General features: G+C 36.3%; 1 protein-coding gene across 2 annotated transcripts in view; it reads left to right on the plus strand.

Annotated features, from left to right (window-relative positions):
- GALNTL6 (polypeptide N-acetylgalactosaminyltransferase like 6) overlaps positions 1–26,328 on the plus strand; it is a 430,337-nt gene that overhangs the window by 162,984 nt on the left and 241,025 nt on the right. For both annotated transcript variants that reach the window (XM_085222467.1, XM_085222466.1), the window contains exons 3-4: positions 8,263–8,401; positions 24,726–24,892. In XM_085222467.1, the coding sequence (XP_085078593.1) occupies positions 8,263–8,401; positions 24,726–24,892 (306 nt within the window). The remainder of the gene's footprint in view (positions 1–8,262; positions 8,402–24,725; positions 24,893–26,328) is intronic.

The raw sequence follows: 26,328 nt of genomic DNA on the forward strand, positions 1-26,328 counted from the left end.
CACTGGACATATCAAATGGTGTATTCTTTTTTTTTTTTCCTTCCTTTTTTTAAATCTAGTTTTATTAAAGTGGGGAAAAAGGGTACAGGGGTTCTTTCTGCTTATCAAACCATTGCAGTATTTGAAGCAAGCATTACAAGATGTAGATTTTTTAAAACATGTTTATTCTTATAAAGTATTTGTTCAAATATTCAGACAGTTTACTTTTCAGAGTTCATCTAGCTTTCTGTTTGCTGAAATATGACAGTGCCACAGGCTAACCTCATGACTTATTTGGAAGCAATTTCCTGCCCCCATGTACTACATTTTTGCTCAGCAATGCATGTTGAAACTTCAGAGGTGGCATTTTTTTTATGTTACAAAGGAATGAAAAAGGCAAGGGACATATTAACCTAATAGTCCAGAAAGTATAGTCCACAAGATTTTGGAATTAATTATTGACTGAGAACATGCACATATTTAAGATGCAGCACACTGTCTGGATGTAAAATAAGAAAAAAAAAAAAAAAAAGTAATATAAATGCTATCATAACAGTTGGAAAAATCCATCTCTGCTTAGCTGTGTAATGTGCCTTTTCTGCTAGGATTCAAACATCAGCAGCAGGTGCCAGGCTGAAATTCAGAGCAATATCCAGTGGAGTGCCTGGATACCTATGAGAGCTAAACTCATGAGCACGGAGCTCATTTTCTCTTCCTGCAAATTGATTGGCTCAGCAAACAGTACTTTATTAAAGATAAACAAATAATGAGTTCCTTAAGTATAGCGACGGTTATTTTGCAGCCAAATTTGGCAAGAAAGCAGCCAGGGCAGCTGATTGTTCATCACTTCTGTATTAAAGTCCCCCTTACTTGCTGGGGTTGGTCTTTGTAGGACTTTGTAGGACACAAGCAGATTCAAGTTGCCAGAGCCTTGGCAAAGTGACCTGGAGCTTCTGCTGCTTTGCCAGCCTTTGCTTTACTTCCCTTCACTGCTGCCACTGCTTTTCTTAACTTTTAGATGCCCACCAAACCATTGTGTCCTCTGGCAGCAGTTCCTGTTTGAGCACACAAAGCTATTCCCATAGCGCAGAATACTGTTAATATGCTTCTCTTGATTCATGGCATCTTAAAATCTCAAGCCTTTTTTTTTTTTTCTTGCATTCTGACACAGAAGTTACAATTTTTAGATTAACGTGAAGAGACAGCCTCAGCCCGGATGTTCTATGGAAATATGAAAGTTATGTCTAATGCAGTTAAAAAGCTGTAGTTTTTCACTTCAATAGGCTTTTTTTTTTTTAAGCACTAATGCTTTTCAAACATAGTAAGACTACATATGTAACATAAGTCTATTTCAGAGGTTCTCACTTGTATCTCGGATCTCCTCTTAAGGAAATGCTCTTTATCATATTGTGTGGAATTTCTTTTTGTTGAATGGGGAAATGCATCATCGCCATAAGCATGTATCTGATTTCTACATTAGCAATAGACTCTCTTCATTTTTATCTCATGCTAGTGTTAAGCAAACAGTACTTTAAAGATGCAACTACAATATGATATGGCCATGCTCTCAAAACTTTGAGGAACATATTCATCCCTATTCTGTGTTTTTTGGGTGGTTTTTGGTTATGGTTTTTTTTTTTTTTTCCCCAATTGCAGAAGTGAGCAGGCAACTAAATGATAAAACGTGAAGCTTTGTCTTTTTCTTTCAACCAATGCTATTTGCATAAAGCCATTCCCAAAGAGAGGCAATTTAGTTCATGTTTCTCCTGCCGACCATCATGTTACTGTAAAAAGCAGTGATGAAAGCACAAGGCCTTATATTCATGCCCAATAATTTTTCCAAACCACTTACTGAGGACTTGCAGGGTCCTTGAAAAGAAATCAAATGCTACTGGCATCGAATGATAATAAAATAGTTGGGACTTGAATGTTTTCTACCAGAAAACTGGAGTGAATTTTTGTTTGTTTTCTATATTGGTCTAATCTTGAAACAGTAGTAAATAAATTTTGTTATATATTTACAAATAAATGATTTATTCTTGCCTGAAAAATGTATTGCTCATGATTTAGATGGCAGGGATTTTGTTTTTCCCAATTGCATAAGTAAGATTTGATTATAACTGTATCTATAACGCTAAGGAAAAGCCTTTTATATTGCATCTGAATTTGACAGAGTTATGTAATAAATAATTCAGCGTTATAAATCTTAGTGCAGTGGTTTTCCAAGCTGTTACCAGATAGAGTAGCCAAGAACATAAAACAAATAGACATTTTTAATCCCATTTTCATTGATGAAAAAATCAATCAAATTGCTTTCCTGTAATTTAAACTCGTGAAGTTGTACAGCTATGGGGTACACTTAAGTCTGAGAAAAGTAGAAGAGAATTGTGGTAAATACGTTTCCATTTCTTATGCAAGTTTTGTTGAGTTTGAGGAAAAAAAAATATATAACTCCAGCAACTTATGTCCAGTCCTTCTCCTACATTTCATAGAGTTCATAGTAATTTAATATTGGGACCAACCTCACTCAGTGGTCAAAGTTGTATCGGTGATCTCTCTGAGGCACAGCATTGTTCTTTTCTTCACCATTTATGACTTCCACCATTCCCCTGGCTGCATCTCCCATTGCTTCACTACTCTTCTGGTTAGAAAAAAATACATCATTTTCTATTTCATGCAAAGGCAGTTACTTTCATGGGAGCTGTGTACCGTTTTAATTTCTTACTCTTAACATGTTAGTGGACTATTTCCTTTATCCATTTCTTGACCTGAAATGCTTTTTAGTGGAAATGAATGTTAATGTGTAAAACCACAAGAGCGTTTTTTCAAAGCAAGCAGAGCCTTCTATAGCATGAAACAAAGTGATTTGATGAAGTAGCTTTCTTTTTTATTTTTTTTTTCCCCAAGATCTAGTCTGAACTAGACTTGAGTCATGAACTACTTTTACATAATTAAAAAAAAGTCCACACAAATGTCTTCTCTAGATTTCAAAATACAGAAATTTGTGGACAGGCTGAAAATTCTACTAAATGTAAATGCTCTAGGAGTAGATGAGACATTTACTGTCAAAAAAAGAAATCCTATTTTGTACGCTTATGAAATCACCTCTCATTTCGAGATTATTTAACCAGAATTTTAACAGATGTGCTTCACACTGTGCCCCCATCTGTGAGGAGGAATGATGTAAAAAAGCCTTTAAAATAAATAAGATTATTTCATTAGTCTTTAAATGGCGATTCACTTTCCTCCCAAAAGGTAGAATATGATAGCAGTACAAGTTCAAAATGGACTATCTGTTATACTTATTAACTGAAATAAAGTGAACTCTTCACAGAAAAAGATGGAATATATATATTGTACAAAGCTGTGCTTTCGAAGTATATGCCTAAAACAATTTTGACTCATTTTTCTATGCAGATTCTTTTTCCAAAGTAAAAAAAAAAAACAAACAAACAAAAAAAAAATCAAACAATGCATTAGGAAAATTCAGAAATAATGTTAAAAAAAAAAATCTTCAGATTGATTTAAAGACTTAATATTATACAAAATAGTAGAATATACTGTAAACTTATTTTTATGTTAATGTATTAAAATGAAATCTTATATAGTAAAGCATTTAGCATGCGGAAAATTCTCATTCCTAATTACAAATATCATGCTTGGACATTTCTATATTAAAACATGCTCTTCATGAATTGTGGCCTTTACTTGGTGTGACTAAGACACTTAGCCTGAGTGAACTGATAGCAGTGGATATAAACAGTGGATAGTTCAGATTTGTACACAGTACACTGAGTGGGCTGTGCTGTTTGCCCACCTACTTTCCTCTGTTAAGATGCCAAGCAATATCTTAACTTCCTTTAACTCATCTGGCAAAACCATTTTTTTCTAGCATACCAACTGAGTTATAAATAATGTTCATCTGAAAATAAACAGAAAAAAAACAAGAAACCACAGAAACTGTTGTAATGTGCTTTTTTATTGTTAATTTTTTCAAGCAAGGTCTCTTATCCACTGCGTGCTGAAGCTATACTGAACTTCGCTTTTGTTACATATTCAAACTGATTTCCAGATGATACATTTTGCCAGCAGTACCCCTGTTCTCTTCATAATTATCACGCCTGGCTGATCCAGAGACATTACTCTGCTATTACACATTTGCGCTGAGGATACAGAATGTTTCTGATTTTCTTGTCTCATCCTAAGCTTCCCTTAACGCCATCTGCTGAAAAATAAGGCTTGTTCTCCTTCTGTTGCATCTGTATTTAATATAAACAGTAGATGCTTTAACTGAGGCTTTCTTAAACTATCAATTATCCCAAGCTATCAAGCATAAAATGTAAATTCATTAGTGCTAGGTATAGAGTGTGTTATTTCCTAGGGGACAGTAATAACCCTGACTGGAGCTAAAAAATTCCTGAACATCTGGTATTTGACCAAGTCAGTACTTTCTCTGGATGTCTAGATTATCTTACTTTACTCTGTTTATTTGACAGTCATTGGATGAGATTTTTGTGGTGGTGTATTAAATTTTAAAAAGTATATATTAAATTTAACATTTAAGTATTGTAGAGATGTCACCTTCAAAAGTAACGTGGTATATAAAAAAAAATCTAGCATATTTTCCAAGTGTTGTTTACACTGAGTAACGAGCTAAAAGTTAAAATCAAGGTGTAAGAACTCTGCAGTCAGTAAGTTTAGAGAGTGCTTCATGAATTAACAGCACTGTTCATATTCAGATTCTTCTTGTGCCCCATAGTGGAGCCTGCTGCTCCACTATGAGAGAGTTTGGGGCCCAGGATGAATACACATGTGCATAGACAATTCTGGTTCTTCAGGATTCTTCCCCTCCTTCCTTCACCTTTTGAAAAACCAAGATCTGAGTAAATGAACACGAAGTCCTGGGGTTATTTGTGCTGCAATTGTAAACCAGCCTCAGACAGGGTTAGGAGCAAGTCTTAGGGCTGGCTTGTTTGCTGCATTAGGGCCTGTTTCCCTTTCTGTTCCCTACACTAGTTTATAGCCATGATGGCCATAGTGAATTGCTGTTTTACTTTAAGGCAGAACAACCAGCATAAGACGGCTTGTCTCACTCTGTCGGTAGTTTGAAAGTATCATTCTGTAGCTTGCACAGTAAACCTCCTGGTTCTCTTTTTCACCAGAATGTTACTCTTCTCATACTGTGTTTTTTTTTCCCTTTTGACTCTGGCATTTTAAGTAGACTTTGGGATAGTTCATCTCCAAACCAGTTTGCATTGAAGGCAACTGCCTTCAGTAATCTAGGAAGGCAGGTAAATGATGGAAGAGAATTTAATATGCTTACGGTAATTGTAATGCTGGGAAGACTCATATATGGCAAGTCGCTGCACAGAGAAAACCATTCAGGCCTACTGATTCTCCAAAAGTAATCCTCATTTTATAATATTTTTTTTTATATTCAGCTTCCAAGCACTTTCTTTCTCTTCTTCAAGTCCAGCCATTAGAAATCACCTCTTTTTAACCAGGGCTCTTTTAGAAAAATTAACCAACTGGTGTGTAGTAGGAGCTGGGAGGTGACTGTCTTGGCTGTAGTTAATCAGGAGCAGCTGAAAGATAAGAAGGCAAGTAAAAGCTGGGAGAAATATCCACTGGATTATTAAAAGCCCAAGTGCCTCTAGGCATATATTTTAGTGTCAAGGAGTAGTCATGCTTCACAACTTCTAGTGTACCTTATGACCCAAGTTCCTGTATACGTGCAAAAGCAATCTATATATTGCAAGGGGTCAAATACTTGGGGCTAAGACGTCTGTCTCAGGGTTTGAATTGCAGTAGCTTATTGTCACTGTGCCACGAAACAGATCTGATATAATTGAATTCTGAGTAACATTCTGAAATATTGTAGTTCCTGCCCATGTTAAGTATGAAATCATTAAAAAATCACATTAGTTTTACGTATCTCAGAGATGCCTTAAAATAAAAATGACAAAATACCTGTTAGTAAAGAAACAGCATAACCAAAGAGCATTTCAGAATGTACTTTTTCCCCCTTGTAAGTAATACCGATTGTTTTCATTAAGACATAGAGTGAAATTGTACATGTTTGTGCAAGATTTGGGATAAAAAGAATATTTTATCTGAAAAAAATTCTGAAAATGACCAACTACACCATCTTTGATTGTATGGCCTGTTTTAAACATTTTTATGCGTGCAGTTTGAAATTCTTAGACCATTGACAGAGATCCATAAGCTTTAAGGATACTGCTGACTGTTTCTCCCAGCTTGCCTTGCTTTCCTTTTCATCCCCTCCCGCAGCTCCTCCTGATCAGCTGAGGACCAGATGAAGTGGCCATGGTCACTTACCAAATCTAGCTGGGAAGCAGATTAATTTTCTAAAAAGATGTCAAGTGAGAGAAGCTATTTTCTTATGAGGGTGCACTGAGAGAGAAGAACGGAGAGGTTATAAGCTGATCAATGAGATGTAAAGGAACGCATATCTTCTTGAGACCATGAGTAGGCATGAAGAGCTGTGTCCTCTGTAAGAATGAAGAGGATAAGAAAATAGTTGAAAAGAAAAAGACTTTCATGTTTTCATTTTCTCTCAAGTGTTATTGTTTATTCTCTACTCTCTCACTGGAAGACAGAAAGGTATAGTTGCCTGAGGTAGATACTAAGCCAAGTGAGTTGATGAGAATTAACTTGGGAACAAAAAGCTGGAATAGAAAGCCCATCCTTTGCCAGGGAACTAGCATCTGGTTTCTTTAGGGAACTGAAGTGACCACTTTCGGAAACTAAATCGACAGTGTGAAGACACTAGAAGCACTGAGGACATCTGGCTGGTCCCTTGCAGTACAAGGCTGTTTAAGGAGCCCAGAGCAAAACATTTGGTTTCATTACTGTTTGTTCTGGAATGTTGCATGCCCTAAACCTTAATGTTGAAGCTGTATTTGGAAATAGTGTGTGTAGGGAAGTGTTTTGTCTGCTAAAGCACATAACTGAGTGCTCCATTTTCTCATATCAGTCAAAAACAGTTTGTTGAAAACCATCCCTTCGTTCAAAATTATACTGTGAAAAGTGGATTCTGAAGCAAAAACACTTTGTTTAGCTTGATCTACAAACTGAATTTTTACAGTTAAAATGGCTTTAAGATGACTGTATCTCTGAAAGGAAGCAACCTGGGTAAACTGAGAGGGACTTCTAATGTTTGTTCTTCTACCTGCTTTACGTGTTTGTATTTGGAGTATTAGGAGTATTGCTTTATTAGTTAGTTATTTCACTGTAGAAATCTTAGCCAGGTAAAATGCAGGTATTGTGCTCTCCTGTGCTGAAATGGATTTATTTTAAAGTTTATTTAACAAAATAAGGTAACTACCACTAGAAACTATGGATAATTTTAGTAGACAAACCCTTCATTTTTCAAGCAGAGATGCTTGTCACAATTGAGATTTGTGCCCAAGTACCAAGGGAGACACAACTCAAAACTAGTTTTCTCTGAAACTGTGTTTGAAGTATTGTTGAAGAGAGGTTTAATCTCACTGTTCTGCCTATACTTGAGAGTCCAACAATTGTCTCAGCATTGTCTCAATATCATTAGCAAATCTAGTTTGTTGTGTGAAAGTTTTGTTTTACTTATAGAATTGCAGATATGTAATTGAGAATTCCATAAAATTAACAGAGGAAGATCTTTGAGACTTTTTATGAGGTGAAAAGAACACAGTTTTGGTTTGTTTTTTTCTTCCAATTTAAATAAGTGTTCTATTAGGCTATTAGGTTTTTGAAGCAACAGAAGAAGGAAAAAAAAAAAGGGGCCCATGGAACTGTGAAAAAAAATAAATAATTGTGATGAAGAGTAAGAAATAGATTAAAAGCTCTTTTCCCTTAACTGCAAAATAAAGTTTTACTTACCTGCCAACTCCAATCTGAGGAAACAGGGCCAAGGAAAATAAATTCTGCTCCAGAAGCAGAGATGGCATAAGTTTTGTTCTGATGTTTATCTAGGAGTAAGAAATTTGTCATCCCTATGCTCCAGTCCTGCACACTGGAGAGAGATTGAGCTCTGTGCTGGAAGGTTTTTGAGGGCAGCTCTGTGCCTCTTCTGCAGCACCCGTTCTGAACCCTATGCAAAGCTAACTTAGGAACATCTCAACAGATTTTATTCTTTATGTACTGTGTTTATCAATAAAGATGTTGAAAGAAGTTAATTAGATATGTTCCAGAGCCAATATATTAATTGAACTGTTATTTTTGTCTTTGTAGTCCATCCTGTGCTACCAGTTTGAGACAAATAATTGTTTTGTTTCATTGTAGGGAAAGGTGAACATGGAAAACCGTATCCTTTGACAGAGGAAGACCATGATGATTCAGCTTATAGAGAAAATGGCTTCAACATATTTGTTAGCAACAATATAGCACTGGAGCGATCTCTGCCAGACATCCGACATCCTAAGTATGTAAATTGTCCCATGGACTATTTCACTCTAAGGTTTTTCTCTTTGAATATATCTAAATAAGCTGCTATCTTGGGAAGTGAAATAGGAGAGCTCAGCCAACAAAGTCCAGTTTCATTAAATAGGAAATAGTAAATTTTTGACTATATTTAGATCATATTCTCTGTCTTTTAAACCAGCTTCCCATCTTATTATTTACATACTGAGACTATAGAAGACCACTTCTTGTTACTAAATGATTTAATGATATTCCTGGGTAGTGACTTCTTCGGTAGAGATAAAAAAATATTTCACATTTAGAAAACTTTATTCAGGTTCTCTCCTGTTAATAGTTGCAGAGCTTTGGTGACAGACTTAGAAGTTGCATAAACCCTTATTGGTTACATTTTTGGACCAGTGTCTCCAAAAAATTTGTGCTGGTTTTGTTATATAAAAAGCTTGAGATCTTGATGGGGCGGGGAGAGGGAGAGAAATACCATTGCATCTTCTTCTTCCATGCTCTATTAGTAAAATTGCAGAAGACAATTATTAAATACAAAGGAGAGGTGGCATGTCTATGCTCTCTGTATGTGTTTGCAAGCTAATCTTCTGATAATTTGTTTCTCACTTGCTACTATCTGCACAGTAATTGACATTTCCCCATGTGTCCCCAGGAGCGAAGTGAATAATGTGATCTCAGAAGTGATGTGGTAGAAGCATGTTGGTGCTGTGCCAGCCTTTCACTGTGCCCCCCTCCTCTTCTAGCCCTGGAACCTAGCCCTGTCTGTCATTGGGTTCACTTGAGTGTCTCACTTGGGAAACTTGAATCCTGAAGGCATCACTTTCATGTTCCAATTCAGCTAGGTTCCTATGACTTTCAAGAAATCTTGTGTGATGGATGTTATTGTAGTGTCCTGAGTGAACTGACTTGTTGTGTCCACATTACTTTCCTTATATTAATCACTTGTAACATAAACTGTCCACTAGTTAGTTGACTTCATCATCTTGTAAGGCATATTTCTGTGCATAGCTTGCATACTAAGAAGTATAATGAAGTGGCAAAAGTAGGCTCGGTGCTTCTAGTGGTTACTCCTTGAAACAAGTTAGAATATGGTTTAAAAAAAAACAAATCAAATAGTTTTCTTGCTGTCTTAGAGAAACTTCAAAAGAAAAACTGCAAGCCTTCATGAATGGAATAAAAACTGAGTAATGAATTTTGCAATTAAGACCAAAATATATTTAAACAGCTGTAGTAGTTACAGTATTTCTGAAATCTCTCCAGTAAACTTACATTACTACAAATTCTTGAACCAAATAAATTTCAAGTCCCACCTCTTTCAGAATACTAGATTCTTAGTATGCAGAGATAGAGATAGATAACCTGCTTTTTTTAACCCAAATGAACTTTCTTCTTGTTCTCTGGAAACTGGGATCAGGATTTGCAAAATATGTCTTTTGGTAAGGGGAACCAAGCAAGTAGTTAGATGTTTGGGCTCTGAGAAACTCAGTTTCTCATTTTTGTTGTGGGTTTTTAAATAGTATTCTTGCTTATTTATTTTAAGTGTGACATATTTAGAGTGCGTCAGAAAGATGTATTGAGATGGATGCTCCTTTCCTTTTTAAGAAATGAAAATGTATTCGCTGTAAAAATCTCTAGAGGAATGAAACAGTTAAGTTCTATTTTAAGGCCGCTTTGACAACTTTCCTGAGTCCTTTATATGTTTCTGTTGCATTCTTCTATTATCTCCCATATCAATTTTTTCTCTGCTAGCTGCACTTGAACAATATTTCTGCCATTTCTATGTGCTCTTTCATGTCTTATTTCTGTATCAGTTTCATGGAAGTAGATGTTCACAGTGTTACGTTAACTAATCCTCTGTTCTTTGTCCACCATCAGCACCCAGCCTTAAGTAAAAGCCAACCTTACTGAGCTGTTTTTGTTTACCTATAGAAACAGGGCTTGCAAGACAGATCAGTGCAAAGTGTATCTGAATAGGGACAGATTTTGTTTGTTCTTCATATATGGTCTTTGGTTTTCCCTTGCAAATTCCATGCAGAAACTGAGTTTGGAAAGGGGCCAGTTTTGTTTTCTATATAACAGCAGATTAGGGAAATCTTAGATGTTTATATTGAAGGAAAAGTCGTGTCTGGTAAGAAAAACTTCTTTTGCCTTGGAATGCCTGAATTGTTGCAGGAGATAGTCAATGGATAAATCAAGATAATCATCCTGCCATAACATCTGGAAAAAGTATATAGCTTTAAGGCTATTGTTCAGAGTGTAGAAAAATGGGATTTAAGTATGTGGTCTTTGTTTGTTGTTGTTGTTGTTTTATTATTGTTCCAAGAGAAAATCTGAAACAGAAATGCCATCTCAATTCACTGGGATTTCAGGATGTGTTTAGTGACAATAAGACTGCTTGTCACCTAAAGTTGAAGGCAACAGTTGAGTTCTGGGAAACATTTAGAGTTGGCCATGGAATTACTATTTAAAGTTAAAATTCTGTACTAGAGTAAAAATATTTCAAAACCCAACAGAACAGGAGGCTGTTTGGTTTTTTTGCTGGCCTATGCCACTTGCTTTAGCCTGGAATACAACAAACTTCCTTAAGACAGCAGATAAGATTGGGATCATTTTCTGTTGGAAATGAAAACTGCTGTTGAATTGTTTAACAGTTACCATTAATTCTTCTCTGCATTTTGAAATAATCTGTATTTACTGGTTTTGTTCAAATAAAACCAAATCTGGTTCATGTTTGAATAATATTCAAAATAGAATTCTGATGAAGCTTGGGGGAATGATTGCAATCACATAGCCTAAATAGTGAATATCACTTGTGGTATATACTCTGTTTGAAACTCTTAATTCCTCATAAAGCAGAGCATGTAATTGTTTAGCTATTCATTCTTGAATGAAAAGAATTTAAGTTGATTCTGGTTGTCAATAAACTGTAAGCATTATGATTCAATATCTTCCATGTTGTAGGTGTGTTCACATAGGTTTATTCCAACAGCAATCCTTGTATCTGTGGTTTGTAAAACCCTTCTTTATACTTGTTCATGCAGAGATGTACAATTCCTTGTTGGCTTGCCTGAATAATCTATTACCAGAAATCTCATCCTTTTTAGGTTTCCAGAGCTATAGATAGATCCATTTTGTACTGATACCCTAAATAATTTATACTAAGGATGCCCACTCTGATTTCTGTGACATTTGTTTTCAGCAGGCATGGTCTGAAGTCAGTGTTTCTAAGTGTTGCGTGGTTCTTGCTGTATGGGGGGGCAGTGGTAGCCAGCAGGCTCCCTCTCAAAGCTCAAGCAATGTTTGTTGATCTTAGATGTTATATTTCTTACAGGCCTCTGAAAAGATGCAGCCTTAACATACCTTTCTTTGGAAATAAAAAATGGAATATCTTCTGTCTCCTTAACACTAACTAATGAGGTTTTTCTGTTTTCATAATTTAAACAAACAAACAAACAAAACAAAACAAAAAAACAACACCATATATTTCTCCATACTTGTTCTGCATAACTGAAGCTCTTCAACTCCTTATCAGCAATAGAAGCTGAGAGAATGCCTGAATGGTTCTATTTCAAAATATTTGAATGCAGTAAGGTTGCTGTCCCTTCTATTTTTAAATGAAGCTAAAAATATATATATATATGCAGGGAGACGTCTTAAGTTTTTTTGTTTAGCTGTGGATGTGTAGACTTGTTTGCTTTTGTGTTCTGCTTTATTTGTGTTTTTTTGGGGTTTTTTTTGGGGGGGTCTTTAGAATAGTTGTGGAGTTACTGTTATTCCTTAGTTATGTTTTAGTAAATTTTGCATAAACTCTTTAACTCCTAGTGTACTACATGATTCTATGGAATAACATGATGTTATAGGAATGCCTATAACCAAAAATCATAAAAACATGACAACATAGGATTAGTAGACTCATATGGGAGAAAAATACATTTTAAAAATCCAAGGCTGGTGTTATAGTTCTATAATCATTCAGTGTTTAATATCTGAATCCTCTAACATGCTGGTTGATGTTAAGTGGCTTCTGCCCTCCAGACTCATTCCTTCTTCTGCAGCTCCATTCCCTCCAGATGAGAAGCTGGCTTCTCTGCTTTTCTTTTTTTAAGCTTAATGATGGAAAACTCCATGAGAAGTTGTAAAAGTTAGCTCAAAGGCACTCAAGTAATCTCTGCAGTAGTCAGTAGATAAATAATTCAGTGCCATCTCATTGTTCAGAGGGCAGATGTCACTGCTATCCAGGGATGCTGAAGAGGCACTCTGGGTGTGCTTGACTTAGAACAGCTATTTGCTAGCTGATGCAACTTTTTTTTTTCTAACTTGCTTACTCCTATGCTTAGTTTGACTGCAGCCTACAAACCACAAAATCTACTAGCCCACTTCAGAAAAGTATTGGTTCAGACTTCTCTACATAGGGCTGCCTTTCTTTATATAAATGTTTATTAGTATTATATTAACCTTATCTGGCCTCAGAGCAGCTGATTAAGCACAAATTGTTCTTCTGGAGGGATAGTGATGAAGCTGGAGGTTATTACTGACTGCTTTTTCTTGTAGCAGACACTGTGTAATGTAGTGAAGGTGGAAAGTCATGCGTGCCAAAACATGATAGGCAATGTCCCCATTTCCAAGCCTCGGCAGATTGCTCTCTGCAATTGCTTCAGGGCATCTCATTCAAAGTGTGTAGCTCCTCAAAAACAGGATCAGAAATATTTTATACTTGAGAAAACTTGTGGCCTCTGTCTCTGTCAGTTCCTCTCCAGTGTATGTATTGGTAGTACCAATGGAATAATTCCTAGGTGCTTTCTGGATGATTCGTGTGTGTGTTTTTATAAATGGGGCTGAAGACTTGTGATTCCCTCTCCACCCTTTTGTTGAGGAGCAGTAGCTACGGTGTTGAGTAGGTCAATAAGGATAGCCTTATTATTAGTATAGGGTCTGTTTACTAGAAAAAATAATAATAATAAATGAAGCAAGCTGTTTATACAGGTGCAGGAAAGTCATTCTTGTGGGGTTTGAATTGCAGTAAAGTCTCTCATACTGCTGAGAAAATAGCAAGCTGCAATAAACATAGCTGTGAAATCTAAATACAATAGGGAAAGGAATACTGGAGGATATTTACCCTACAGCCAGTTCTATGCATCTGCGATAGCCAAGGCTGTGGCAGTGGTTAAAACTTTAAGCTCACAAGGAAAGCACATATAACTTCAAGTGAGAAAGACTGAATGTTCTGGAGTTCCAGACCTTTGCATTTCATGGATGTCATGGTTTTATGTTTTTTTGTTTTTGGTTCTCAGTATTCCGCATCAAAACATCATGTAGTGTACTGGGAGTTAAAGTGTTAATGCTCCAATTCCAGGCACCTATCCCTATACATTACAGAAGTCATGGGATCTGGCCCTTCCGGGTGGGGCGGTCTCTTACTGCCTGGCAGTGGGTGCTGGAGGGTGCTTTCCTGGCCATTCCAAGCTTTTCAGGTTTGAATCGGTCTCGGGAACTCTCTCTCTCTCTCCAGAATAATATTATATAGGGTGCGGTAAGCACAAGCCAAATCCCAAATAAGTTGTACCTCCTTAGAGTTATGTAAGCCGCGCTGTCCCTGACTCAAATACTGACTTAGTTTCTCAGGATCCCACAGATGTTCAAGCGTAAAATCCCATGACACTGTGGGTCCCCTTGCTTTTAAGATCGTTCCTAAACCTCTCCATATTCCCTGCCAGTCAGCACTCTCTTGTTCTGGAGGAGACTCCTTCCCTTTGTAAAGGAATGTAATCCAGGAAAGCAATAGCACGCACCCCAACATGAGTATTAATTCAAGATTTGAAAACCGTCTGACAAACCGATAAGGAAGTCTGGAGACTGGTCTGAACATTGTGCTGTTCGTAAAATTAGCCATTCCATCTGGGATGTGAATGTCAAAATTCAGACCATACCACACTGCATACAGGTACCATGCAGGTGTCTCCGTCAATGCCCTTAAGTAGTTATATATGAACATAATTCCACAACAAGTAATTATGGCCTTGATAATTTGCCAATAGGTTGAGAGTAACATGACGGCTTGTAAGCCTTTACTCAACACCCCCACAATGAAAAGTGGGTTCATTGCTGTTGTCTATTAAAAAAGGGGTTAATGAATTGAAACTGACAAGAGGAAGGAGGAAAAAAGGGAAAGAAAAAAAAAAAAAAGAAAAAGGCACTACCCAGTCTGAGCAGTGCTCAAAGTTTACAAATATCCCAGAACACTGGCAGCACGCCTAGTCTTTCAAGGTCAAGTTTTCCAGCACAGAAACCTAAACTACTGATAATGCTCCCTAACGAAGCTCTCTAAGAGCAGAGAGAGAGATTCGTTCTAAAAGCTAAAAAACAGAACTGCCCGCATTCTCCACCAAAAATCTGTCACGGAGTTAATGAGATCAATCTACACCCGTGACAGGGGGCGGTGGGCCCCTGCCCTCCCCTCCCCAGCCCACAAAATGGGAAGGAAGGGAGGAAAACAAAAAAACAGCGGCAACAATCTATGGAGGAAAACTTATTTTACTAATTATGATATCGGAATGCAAGATAACACAATATAATACAATCTGATTGAAATTGAGACTAATAAATCAAATAAAATAGGAGAGAGAGAGAGTTCCCAAGACCGATTCAAACCTGAAAAGCTTGGAATGGCCAGGAAAGCACCCTCCAGCACCCACTGCCAGGCAGTAAGAGACCGCCCCACCCGGAAGGGCCAGATCCCATGACTTCTGTAATGTATAGGGATAGGTGCCTGGAATTGGAGCATTAACACTTTAACTCCCAGTACACTACATGATGTTTTGATGCGGAATACTGAGAACCAAAAACAAAAAAAACATAAAACCATGACAATGGATGAATACAATGATTGTGTTTGCTGGCAATTTAATAGTTTCAGTTAAAGCTTCACTATACCTTTCTTGTTCTTTGATATCAATTCTCACTTCATTTCTGGGCATTTTTTTTCATACGGTTAAGTGTCTGTCATCTTACATAAGTTTACATGCTGCTAAACAAGTGAAATTTCAGCTCTAGTGCTAAAAACTCACATAAATTGCAGGTACACTCTTGTTAGCAACAGAATTAGCTGCTGTATGTCATGAAATAAGTACTGGAAATGTGCAGTGAGACTAGAATGAAAAAGCAACTTCCTTATTGTGGCTGATTGGATTACAAATGGCCTTACTGAGCTCTAATTTCCCAAAGGTTGCCCTGGCCACAAGATGTGGTAGCATACGTGAGAACTTCCTGATCACACTTATGATGCTTATGGTCTGTGAGTCCTGACTGCAGCTTTTTCACAGCCTACTGGCTGTGACTTTGTTGTTGACAACAGTTGGACCTAATAGTATCTCACCCATTACTTTATCTTATCTATATTGAAAGGTGATATTGAAAGAAATATGTGAGCCTGGCTTCTTCTTCCAGTTTGTTTTCCTTGGATTCTTTCAGCATCCATGGTAATTGGATTTCTGGATGATACATATAGCCTATAGTCCTCAGTGTCTTTATACAGGTATACTGTGCTTGTTCTTGCTTAGTTTAGTTTATTAGTGAATTTCCTAATACTGGCAGGCCTTGCAGCCTTTTGCACAGACAGACAACTGATGGATTATTGTGTAATGCAGGAACTTTTTATAATGTGTTTAAGACCAACCTGATGTTAACTGCATCAAATACCCTCTAGTTCTTGTTCACTAAACCCATCAATACATTTTCTCATCTGGTCTATCCACTAACTTTTGGAAGCTTTACTGTAAACTTCAGTTATATATTCCTTATATAATTGAAGCATTCTGGAGATAGGAAGGCATGCATTCTACATTTATTTGAATGTGGGTAGTGCAGCAATCACTATATTGTTTCACTAATTAGGGACAAAGAACTTAATGATATCAGAGTAGCTTAATCCAGTGGCTTGAGAAAACCTGAAAGTGCTGAGTCCTGAGCTTCTTGCTTCCAGTAGAGGAAGATCCTCCTGTACAATGTTTGCATTTTCCTTGTTGTTCTAAGATACCTTGCAGTAATGCTCATCATCTTACAGTATAACATTGCATGCAATTCTGTGCTTCCTCACTAATCAGATACTGTTACTGTAATTCTCTGCTCTGATGTCATTACAGTTAAAGAGGGAGTTTTGGATAAAATGGATTCCAGGTTTTTTGTGCTTTGAGTTCTATATGCACTAATGTTTCATCCTTTCTGATACTTAAAGAGAATTTCCAGATGATTCTCAGTATACTATTGTATTCTCAGTCAAGTAGAATGTGGTTGGAATCTTGTATTTAGCTGCAGTATGTTTAGTATGGAAAAGATGTGGCTGACCTTTGGCAGCCTATAGAATAGCTCTGGAGCACAAAGTCAAGTGGAAAAGAATACCTAGAATTTCTGGAACAGAAGATCAATGGTAGTTGAATGTCAAAGGTTAGTTTGTTAGTAAAGCAGTGTGATAAGAATGCACTTTGAAACAATGAAAACTTGAGCTTTGATCCTCTTCATTTTCCTTCAGTCAGGAAGACAAACATAGACTTATATTAGAGGCTTTGTGAAGATTCTATTAAGGTCTGCATGACTTCTGAGAAGCAATCAGATAAGTTTGCTTGCTGTGATGAATGAATTTTGAGTGCACCAATAATCTTTATAATCTTCTCTCAAAAAAACAAAAGTGTGTGTGTATATACATGTATACTTTTTATATAAATCGGATTGCTTGCTGGAATAGACATTCATAAGTGATGAAGTGCAAAGTTAAAGCTGAAATACAGTACTAAGATGCCTACTGATGTAAGATTCCCTTTAAGTGCGCAATTTTGAGATGGAATAAAATAACCATATGCATTCATTTTTTCAAAGCCTGAATTTAATATATATGGATAAATAGGTAAGTTTCTTAAAGCACATTACAGAGATATATATCTTAAGATTTTACCATCAGTGATGGAGTTTTAAACTTTGTTATCTTGTAGAACAAGGCTTTGCAAACATAGACATGCTTTGTATCATATGATTCATCTGTCTTGTATGCTCGTTTTCCTTGGTTAGAGAAAACTTTCTGTTTGAATAATGAAGTGAGGTAAACACGCTGATTTCTTTGAAGCCATGCAGAGTTTTTGGAGTAATTGCCTGTGAAGGACCAAAATGACACAGATGTGAAATAACAAGCACCTAACTCAGCTTTATGATCTTATGAAATCACTATTGAGTGAAAACCCACCTAAAAGATGCAAGGCTTTTCCTTCGTAGTTTTCAAGATGCATTGATTTTTTTGTTAGTCCACTTAACAGCAATAACACAAATGATTTCTGCTGTACAATTGTATCTTTCTTTTTCTCTGAACATAGTAATAAGTTTTTGCAGAAGGTTTATTTATTCCAGTAGGGAACAGGCAGTGCTGTGACATTTCAGTCCCATACTCAGTAAAGCATTCTTGCTTCCCAACGGAGAACTGCTGTGAAAGTAAAGATTACTTTCCCCTCCATCAGCTCACACCCAGGCTAATTTTACAGCCTTGTCAAACAGCAGTAGAAATTATCAGTTATCACTACTTTATCAGGTGCAGTAGACAAGGCTAGATTGGAACAGAAACACGGTGTGACTGAAGCTTGTTGCTGTAAATTGAGTACTTTGACATGCTAAGACAATTACTATGTAAATCTTCACTGGAAAAACGTTGTGTCGAGGTAGCTTTGTCATGGGCTTGTCAGCAGCTGGGTGCCCACTGGGTGCTGTAGTTTCTTGTATTAAAGAATGAGAAGGAAAAGTCAGATCTGCTAAGACAGAATGTATTGACAGAGCTGGTAGAAGAAAGGTTGCAAGCTGATTCTATTTTGCTGTAACTTTCTATAACACAAGAAAATTGGAGGTGGTCTACATTTATGATGAAGTAACTGCTGTAGGAGGCTGCTGCCTTGTTTTCTAAATGCAGCAGTGGGATGTCTGAAAGACATTTAACTTCTCCTATGCTATTATGTTTCAGAAGGCACAGTTTACAAGGTAGTTGATGTGTCTAGAAAGCACAGAACCTGGTAGCTGGCCAAGACATTGTTATTGGCATCCTTTAGCGTGTATAAAATATTGCAGTTGTTTTATCCATGGGGTCAAACAAATTGCTGCTTTTATTAATCAACTTTTGCTGTGAAGTGGCTGAAATGGTGCCAGCACTCTCTCCTTTATGATCATTTTTGAGGCCCATTTTCTTTCATTTGTTCTACACAGCTAGCAGATCTCTGTACATTTCTGTTAGCAGAGAAGCAGAAAAGATGCGAAATGTTGTGGTTCTGCATCTTTTGTTAAGCTATACGATATTGTAGGATTTTTTTTTAACCTAAAACTCATCAGGGAATTAAACAGAGCTATCTCTGTGCCTTGAAAAGAAATTATGTCACTTGTTTGTTTCTGCCCAAGGTCAGTTTTAAGTGTTTCACGTGAGTTAAAGTGTGTGATGGCCCAGCTATAATAACATAGTGTAGGAATGGTGTTTAAGATAAGCAGGTTGTAGAGAGTTCAGTTTGTCAGTTCTGTATGCTTAAGATTTTACTATACAAATAATTTATTCATAAATTCTACCTTAACTTTTTGTTAAATAAATAAATCTTGATTTCATAGTGGCCAGTTTCTGGTGATGTTTGTGTTAGGTGATTATACTAAACAGTATTGTATAGCTCTTTTTTATTTCTCAAAACAGTGGGAAAACAACAATACTGCTGGGGTTGCTGAAACACAGCTGTATGGGAACAGTTTGGTCATAGCCTGAATCAGTGATTGAGCACCTGGTGAAAGGGTGTGGGCAGCTCTTTAAGCGCTGGTGTGAGCAATTCACCTGTGTGACCAGAAAGAGTAGACTCTGGGTCCATCCTTCTCTAACCTCATCTAAGGGATGGCAGCCCCAAAGGAATGGTTTCTCTACAAGGAGATTGCCTTCTTTGGAGTATTTGGTGAGCCTGGATCCTCGGAAAGGAGTAAGCTGTTCCTTCTTTATTACTGAATTGTTACCACTGCTTTTCTTTGGTGTTCTGCATTTGGTTGAAGGCAACCATATCTACTGGTACCTGTCCTTATAGCAGCTATGCTTGAAGAGGCATATCATTACAGAGTCATAGAATTGCAGGGGTTGGAATGGACCTCAAGATCATTGCATCCAACCGCCTGTGAAAGAAGGTACTCTATCATAGGTTGACCAGTAGGCATCCAGATGGGTCTTGAATATCTCCATAGAAGGAGACTCCACAACCTCTCTGGGCAACCTGTTCTAATGCACCACCACTAGTTCTTCCACATGTTTATGTGGAGCTTTTATGTTCAAGTTTTAGGCTGTTGCTACTTGTAATATCGCTATGCACCACCAAGGAGAGCCTGGCCATATGCATTTGCCTCCTGCCCCCCTCTAGATATTTATAAACATTAATCAGATCTCCCTCAGTCTTCTTTTCTCTAGACTGAACAGACCCAGGTCACTTAGCCTTTCCTCATACAGGAGATACTCCAGGCCCTTTATCATCTTTGTGGCACTCCTCTGGATTCCTTCTAGGAGATCCCTGTCTTTTTTGAAGTGGGGAGTCCAGAACTGAACGCAGTATTACAGATGTGGCCTCACTGGGCAGAGCAGACAGAGGGAAGAATCACTTCCCTCGACCTGCTGCTCATGCTCTTTTTTTTTGCACCCCAGGATGCCATTGACCTTGGCCACGTGGGCACACTGTTGGCTCATGGCCAACCTGTTTTCCACCAAGGTAGCACACAGTAAATTGTCTAATTTTGGGCGGGGGGGGAGGGAAAAAAAAAAAGAGAGGAAGATATTTTGGCCAGAGAGGAAATCCTTAGTGCTTTGAAAATTAGTTTGGAAACAACTCATACCCTGGAGTCCTCAGTTCTTAACATCTCCCGTGAAAGTCCATAGTGTACAAAGGATAGTACTATGTTGTTAAATTTGGTAAGAAATACCAATTAAATGCTCAAATAACGTGGAAGGAAACTTTATGGAAAGAAAGGCAACACTGCTCAAGAAAAGCAATATCTGAAAGTGCAATTCAAGGTTGATAACTTTTTATTTGTGATGATAATCTTGAAAATACCATTGCATCTGATTTATCCACAAGTTTGGTGCCAGTAGAGCTATACTGCACTGTCATATTATTTTTTGTTGTATGTACACACGTTTGTGTATGGTATTTACTTAAGTCTAAGTTGTTAATGCTGGTACATAATTATGAAGATTTGAGCAAGGGAATTATATAATGTCCCTTGTAAAGTACTTGCACAATGTGGAAAAATATAATGACAATTATGGAAGAATAGTCAAATAATGTTCTCTAATGCTAATCCTGGATGGTTATGCTTATATCGGTAAGGGTAGTGATGCTGAGTTTACATGCATATCCAAGACTGATTATTGAGAAAACTGTCATGATTTTACTACAGTGGAAGCGGAAGCAAAAATTTAAATAAAATAATAATAACAATAATAATCCACTGATTTCAAATATTTTGTCTATGGAATTGAGGACAGAACTTATTAAATGTCATTGGAACTTTTTCTTCTGAGTCTGTATGTTAGTATAAACATACACGCATCTCATTCTCAAGTGATCTGGTTTACAACATATGCAAAATTAAGCTGCAAGGCATCAAATGACCTGTCGTCATCTTCATTCACCATTCAAATCCACTTTGTTATTACAAACTTCTCACAAATAATTTTACTTGTTAATCCAAATGAAAATACTACCAAGGCAAAAACTGATCCTGATGGAAGCCACTAAAAATAGCAAGTATCTTCCCAACAAAAATAAAAATAAAAAATTGGAAGACCTAGCAATCACACCTTTTTATTCAATCCACACTGTTTTTTATCTTTTTAATTTTTTAGTCAGACAGTGATGTGACACTAAAGCTCTCAATTAATACATTTGCCTCTGTGATCTGTTCATGAAAGAGAGATTATTAAGCAATGTTGATTGACATCAACTATGTTAATAATATTTTCTGTATTGAATTAGATCTTCAAGCAAATCTTGATTTGATTGAAATTTGTCTTGCTGAACTGCCTGCCTTTTTAAATCTACCATCCTTTTTTGAAGTTTATCTTATGATTTACTTCCATGCCTTTTTGGATTTCCTACTATCCCACATTTAAACGTATCCAAAGAACACACTGACTTTTGCTATTCTGTCATTTCTTCTATTGGAAAAACACTTAGCAAAGTGTATTCATTGAAAATAAATAAATTGCAACACATTCAAGTTGAGGCTGGCAATCAATATACATGTGTGCAAGTGTTATGATTTGCAAGATAGCTAAGAGTTTGCACTGCAAATTCAGTGCAGAATTTTGTCAAAATTTCAGTGAATGTAGTTCATTTTCATTTAAAATAGATACTGTAAATTGAGAAATTTAATGAATTAATGAATTTAAACACTGCTAAAATTTGTTGTTATAGGTCATCTTATATACTTAGTGTTATTCATTTGTACAATAAAATGTGATTTTGTGATTTTAATAAATTTTGGTAAGATTGAAATCTTAAGGAAATGTGGAGACCTCTTAATTACAATTTCTCACTTCTTTGGAGAATAAAAAATCTCCATTTTGAAACATTAATTCCACAGCATATGTAAGCTATTAATTAAATCAATTTCAGAGAGTGAACATGGTGAAATCGGGGTCTTTTTTATATGGTGAATGCTCCAAGCACTGCTGACAAGATGGGATTAGATGAGAGCAAAATGCTTTCTGATACCTTATCTGTAAATTTTGCAAAAGCCTTTTGGTTTAAACTTCATTCTCATCAGTAAAATGTAGAAGAATTGAAGTATTAACTAAGATACATTCACGTATTTTAAGATTTGATAACTAAATCAGTTACTGTTGCGTATAGAACTTGATAAAAAAACTGTTTAAAACTATTTAAAACCTTAATCATTTATCTCCCCAGACTTTTATGTAAGTTGTAGGCTTATTCAATTTACCATTAGTAAATTGAAGTACAATGAAATTCTGTTAAGTCTTGTGTATGAAATTCACTCTGGTCTGTGGGGATTTTGAAGGTCAGTAGTGGTTGACAAGAAGCGATGTCCCTCCTTCCAAGTACTTTCATTTCAGCCAGGGTATTAGGCTTCACTTTTAAAATGCAGGATATAAGGAACCCCACAGATGGACTTTGATCCAATGGTGCGTGCATGTATATGGCTTCTGATTATTCTCTTTATAAAGCTGATATCTCAGCAGTTGGCATCTAACTTTGTTATTTTCAGTCCACAGACCTTTCCTGTGTATTATGGCTATCCAACAGATCTGTCCTGCTACATAGTACAAGCTATGCTCTCCTATAGATAACGCTGGATAGAACTTCAAATAAAGTGGAATTTGTGTTACACCTTCTAAAATCTGCTGATCTGTTATTACAGTTCAGTTTCATGTCATAGAGCAAGAGTTTAAGAATGAACAGAATTTAACTTGCTCAAGAAAGACAAATAGGCCACCACTATGAAATCTAACAGAGTGTCTTAACAGTAGAAGATGAAATTTAAGGTGGAATTTCTCTGAATTACTTTTTTTTTTTTTTTTTTTTTTGAGAAAGGTAGGAAAAGTGCATCTCAGTGTTTTGTGACTTGTATCAGCAGTGAATTCATTGTACCCAAGCACCTTTGTAAGAGTTAACCAAGAAAAAGTGTATGTAAGTGAGGAAGAAAGGTCACGGGTCATAGAATGATGGAGACATATTAGGAAGATCTAAGATGTCTTTTGCTTTTATATTGTAAGCATGATACCCTTTTAGGATTAATAGAATCATCCATTCTGTAGGAAGAATGAAATGGTTTTAAGCTATTTAAACATCCACGTCACTTCTCCTTCTCACCAATTACAATATGGAATGACTCTGAAATCTTCCCTATCCATCTAGACATAAGGTTACGATACTGAACTATGCAAATACACAAACTTTTTTACAATTTGGTTAAAAAGGCATGCAGATATAGGGGTAGATAATTGGGTTCCCCTTTTCAAAGGGCATATTTTTTAGAAAGAAAAAGTATTCTGGGGTTTGAGTATTCATTTTTGTGTTTGGTTTTGTGGATTTGTTTTTGGTTGTTTTTTCTCCTCCAAATGAGATGAAGAACTTTTGAATTTTAGAAACCTACCTAGTGGGAGCTAAAAATACTACAGGGAAAATCTTGCTTTCTGGAAAAGCATAAGATGTATGTGTTCTAATCCAATATCATTATTAACAACAGTAGTGGTTGGCTTTGATCAATGGTTTTTTGATTTGTCAGCTGACTCAGGTATCTGTAATGAGTTCCCTTTGTTTTACTCCGTCTTACAGCTAAGTAGAAGAATTTTTACATGCTCTTGCAGAGTAGCTGTACTTTTTGCGGTGTGTGTGTATGTTCTCCCAGCAAATTGCTTACGAAAATATTTCCAAGAAGTTATTTATGCAAATGGATATTCATTAATTTCACTGTTTCCATGGTCTAGGAAGAAATGGCTGACAAATTTAAATATTATTTTTAAGAAAACATTTAAATAATGATTTTCAAGTAACACTTGTAAAGTAGAAATGCCAAACTGGCTGCAAATATATGTAAGTCAACATTATAACCTATTGCAGTGTCGGTATGAAGTTATTTTTTCTAAAAAACACTGATTTTTGTACCTGTAAGTTGGGAGTCAAAGGTTTTGTCCACTTTTTGTTGTCATTTTATCACAAAGCAGTCTGTGTGTGTTTGTATGGATACTTTGGTCAGAGTGCAACTTTTTCTTGGAGGAGTAATCATTCAGTTTCATTGTCCACATTGGAAGTGGCTGACAATGCAGTGCCATGCTGTTGGTAGAACGTGTGCCTTTCCTCCTCCTCCTTCTTTTTTTAATGCAAAAGATAATGACTTATCTATTTCAGTAACTAAACATTATTCATGAAGTTTTTTTCAGATACTAGGAGAAACTGAATTGCAAGAGCATTATTTGCTTTTCAAAAATATGGGGTTTCTTTGTACACGCACACGAAAAGTAGTTACTACTGAAAACATAAGTTTAAGCACTGGTACTAAGTTAGATACTGTTCAGTTAAGATGTCAGTGTAGTTTACATTTTGCTTTTTTTGTCAGTTAGCTCCTTCAGAATATGTTGCTGCTACTCTACCTACAGCTATTAGGATTGTTTTGGATATCTAGATGGGAAGCTGGATTTGTACTTGTGGATACTGTTACTTTGTGTTGTGAATATGTCAGCTGAGCGGCCAAAACTGTTGGTAGTAAATGCCAAGGCAGACTTTTCTATGTGCTTACAGAACTGTTTTCTTCTCTCTCTCTAGCTGTAAGCACAAGGTGTACTTGGAGAAGCTACCAAATACCAGCATAATTATCCCATTTCATAATGAAGGCTGGACTTCCCTCTTGCGCACAATACACAGTATTATCAACCGCACTCCAGACAGCCTGATTGCAGAAATCATTCTTGTGGATGACTTCAGTGACAGAGGTAAGGCCCAAATGGCTTTTTTTTTTAATTATTATTTTTATTTTTTTTTTATGAAACATGGTTCCTGTTGAAATGAAAGTTTAAGGAAATACTGAGGAAAAAATAATTGCTGAAGTGCTTTCCTGACCTAATGTGTGATGTTCATCCGGGGAGGAGGGGAACAACTTGTTTTTAATTTGATATAATCTTGCTTTTTTTTGCTTCAATGGTGAATAGAGATTGACTGTTCATTCATCTTTATTGGTATGGCATTTTGAATATATTCTGTCTGAAAAACTGTGAATTATTAGGGTTACAACTTTTTTTTTTCCTTAACCTTGGTTTTCACTGAGAAAACCTTTAACTTTGGCCAGTTTGGATGTAATTCGTTAGATTTCAATCCTGTAATTTTACTGAGTTAGTAAGCTTCATATTTTGGTACGAAGTATCATACAGAGAAATGAGACAGTTTTGATTAGAATGTAAAAAATTGTTTCCAAATTGTTAATCAAAGCTCATGGCATCTCTGTATGGCATGGCAAAATTAAGGAAAAATTACATCATCTAATGAATGTAGACATCATTACTTGAATGCAGTACAAGAATGGAATGCTATAAAGTTCCCTGTATGAAATTCAACAGTTTCTTAAGTAAAAGTCATACATGACAATGTTTCAGAACTTGGAAGTAATTTATTTTTTCAAATTCATGTTTTGTTTGTTGGTTTGTTTGTTTGTTTGTTTTTTGTAGGACTTTAATCATGAAGTGCTTTAACTTGTTATTCTGTTTTGTTTTGATTTTTGGGGGGTTGGTTTCTACTGAAGCATCAGTTTCTAATGTGTGTGAGCCTTGTTCTGAATGGACTGATACACAGCAAATGAGAACAAACAGTGCTCAGTGCTGATCTGAAAGATTTGTCTCAGCTAGGAGCTTTATAGCAACAGATTTCTGACTTGTTATTATGAGAAGCCCCTCAGTAAACAAGATGAAGTTTAGCAGGGAAATAACTTGCAGGGAAGTCTTCAAGTTGGTTTTATGACATTTCTGAACGTTAAAATCCTTACTCTGGGAGAGTACCTGTTGAGTCTATACGTATTCTTTCTGGTAATACTGTAGCATTTCTCTAAGGAAGGTCCTACCAACTTTCTGTTATATGCTTTGAAATGTGTATTTTAGAAAGCTTCTACTTCCCAGTTACTAGAACAAGTATTAATGCTATTGATCAGGAAACAGTACCATGCCTGTTGCTCTGTTTTGCATGCCTCAGCACAGGCTCTGCTGCTTGCTGAAAGTATTTTGAAAGTAATTCTCTATCTCTATTAATATATTGATATTATATCTCTATAATATCAATTCCTATAAAAATTATAGAAATTTTTGAAGTCTTCCTCATTTCACGTTGTATGAGCTTCTCAGTGAAACAGTTTTCAACTGGAAATGATTTATACAGCATGGAA

This window comes from Meleagris gallopavo, chromosome 4 (assembly GCF_905368555.1).
Source record: "Meleagris gallopavo chromosome 4, MGAL_WU_HG_1.1, whole genome shotgun sequence".
NCBI classification, from domain to species: Eukaryota; Metazoa; Chordata; class Aves; order Galliformes; family Phasianidae; genus Meleagris; species Meleagris gallopavo.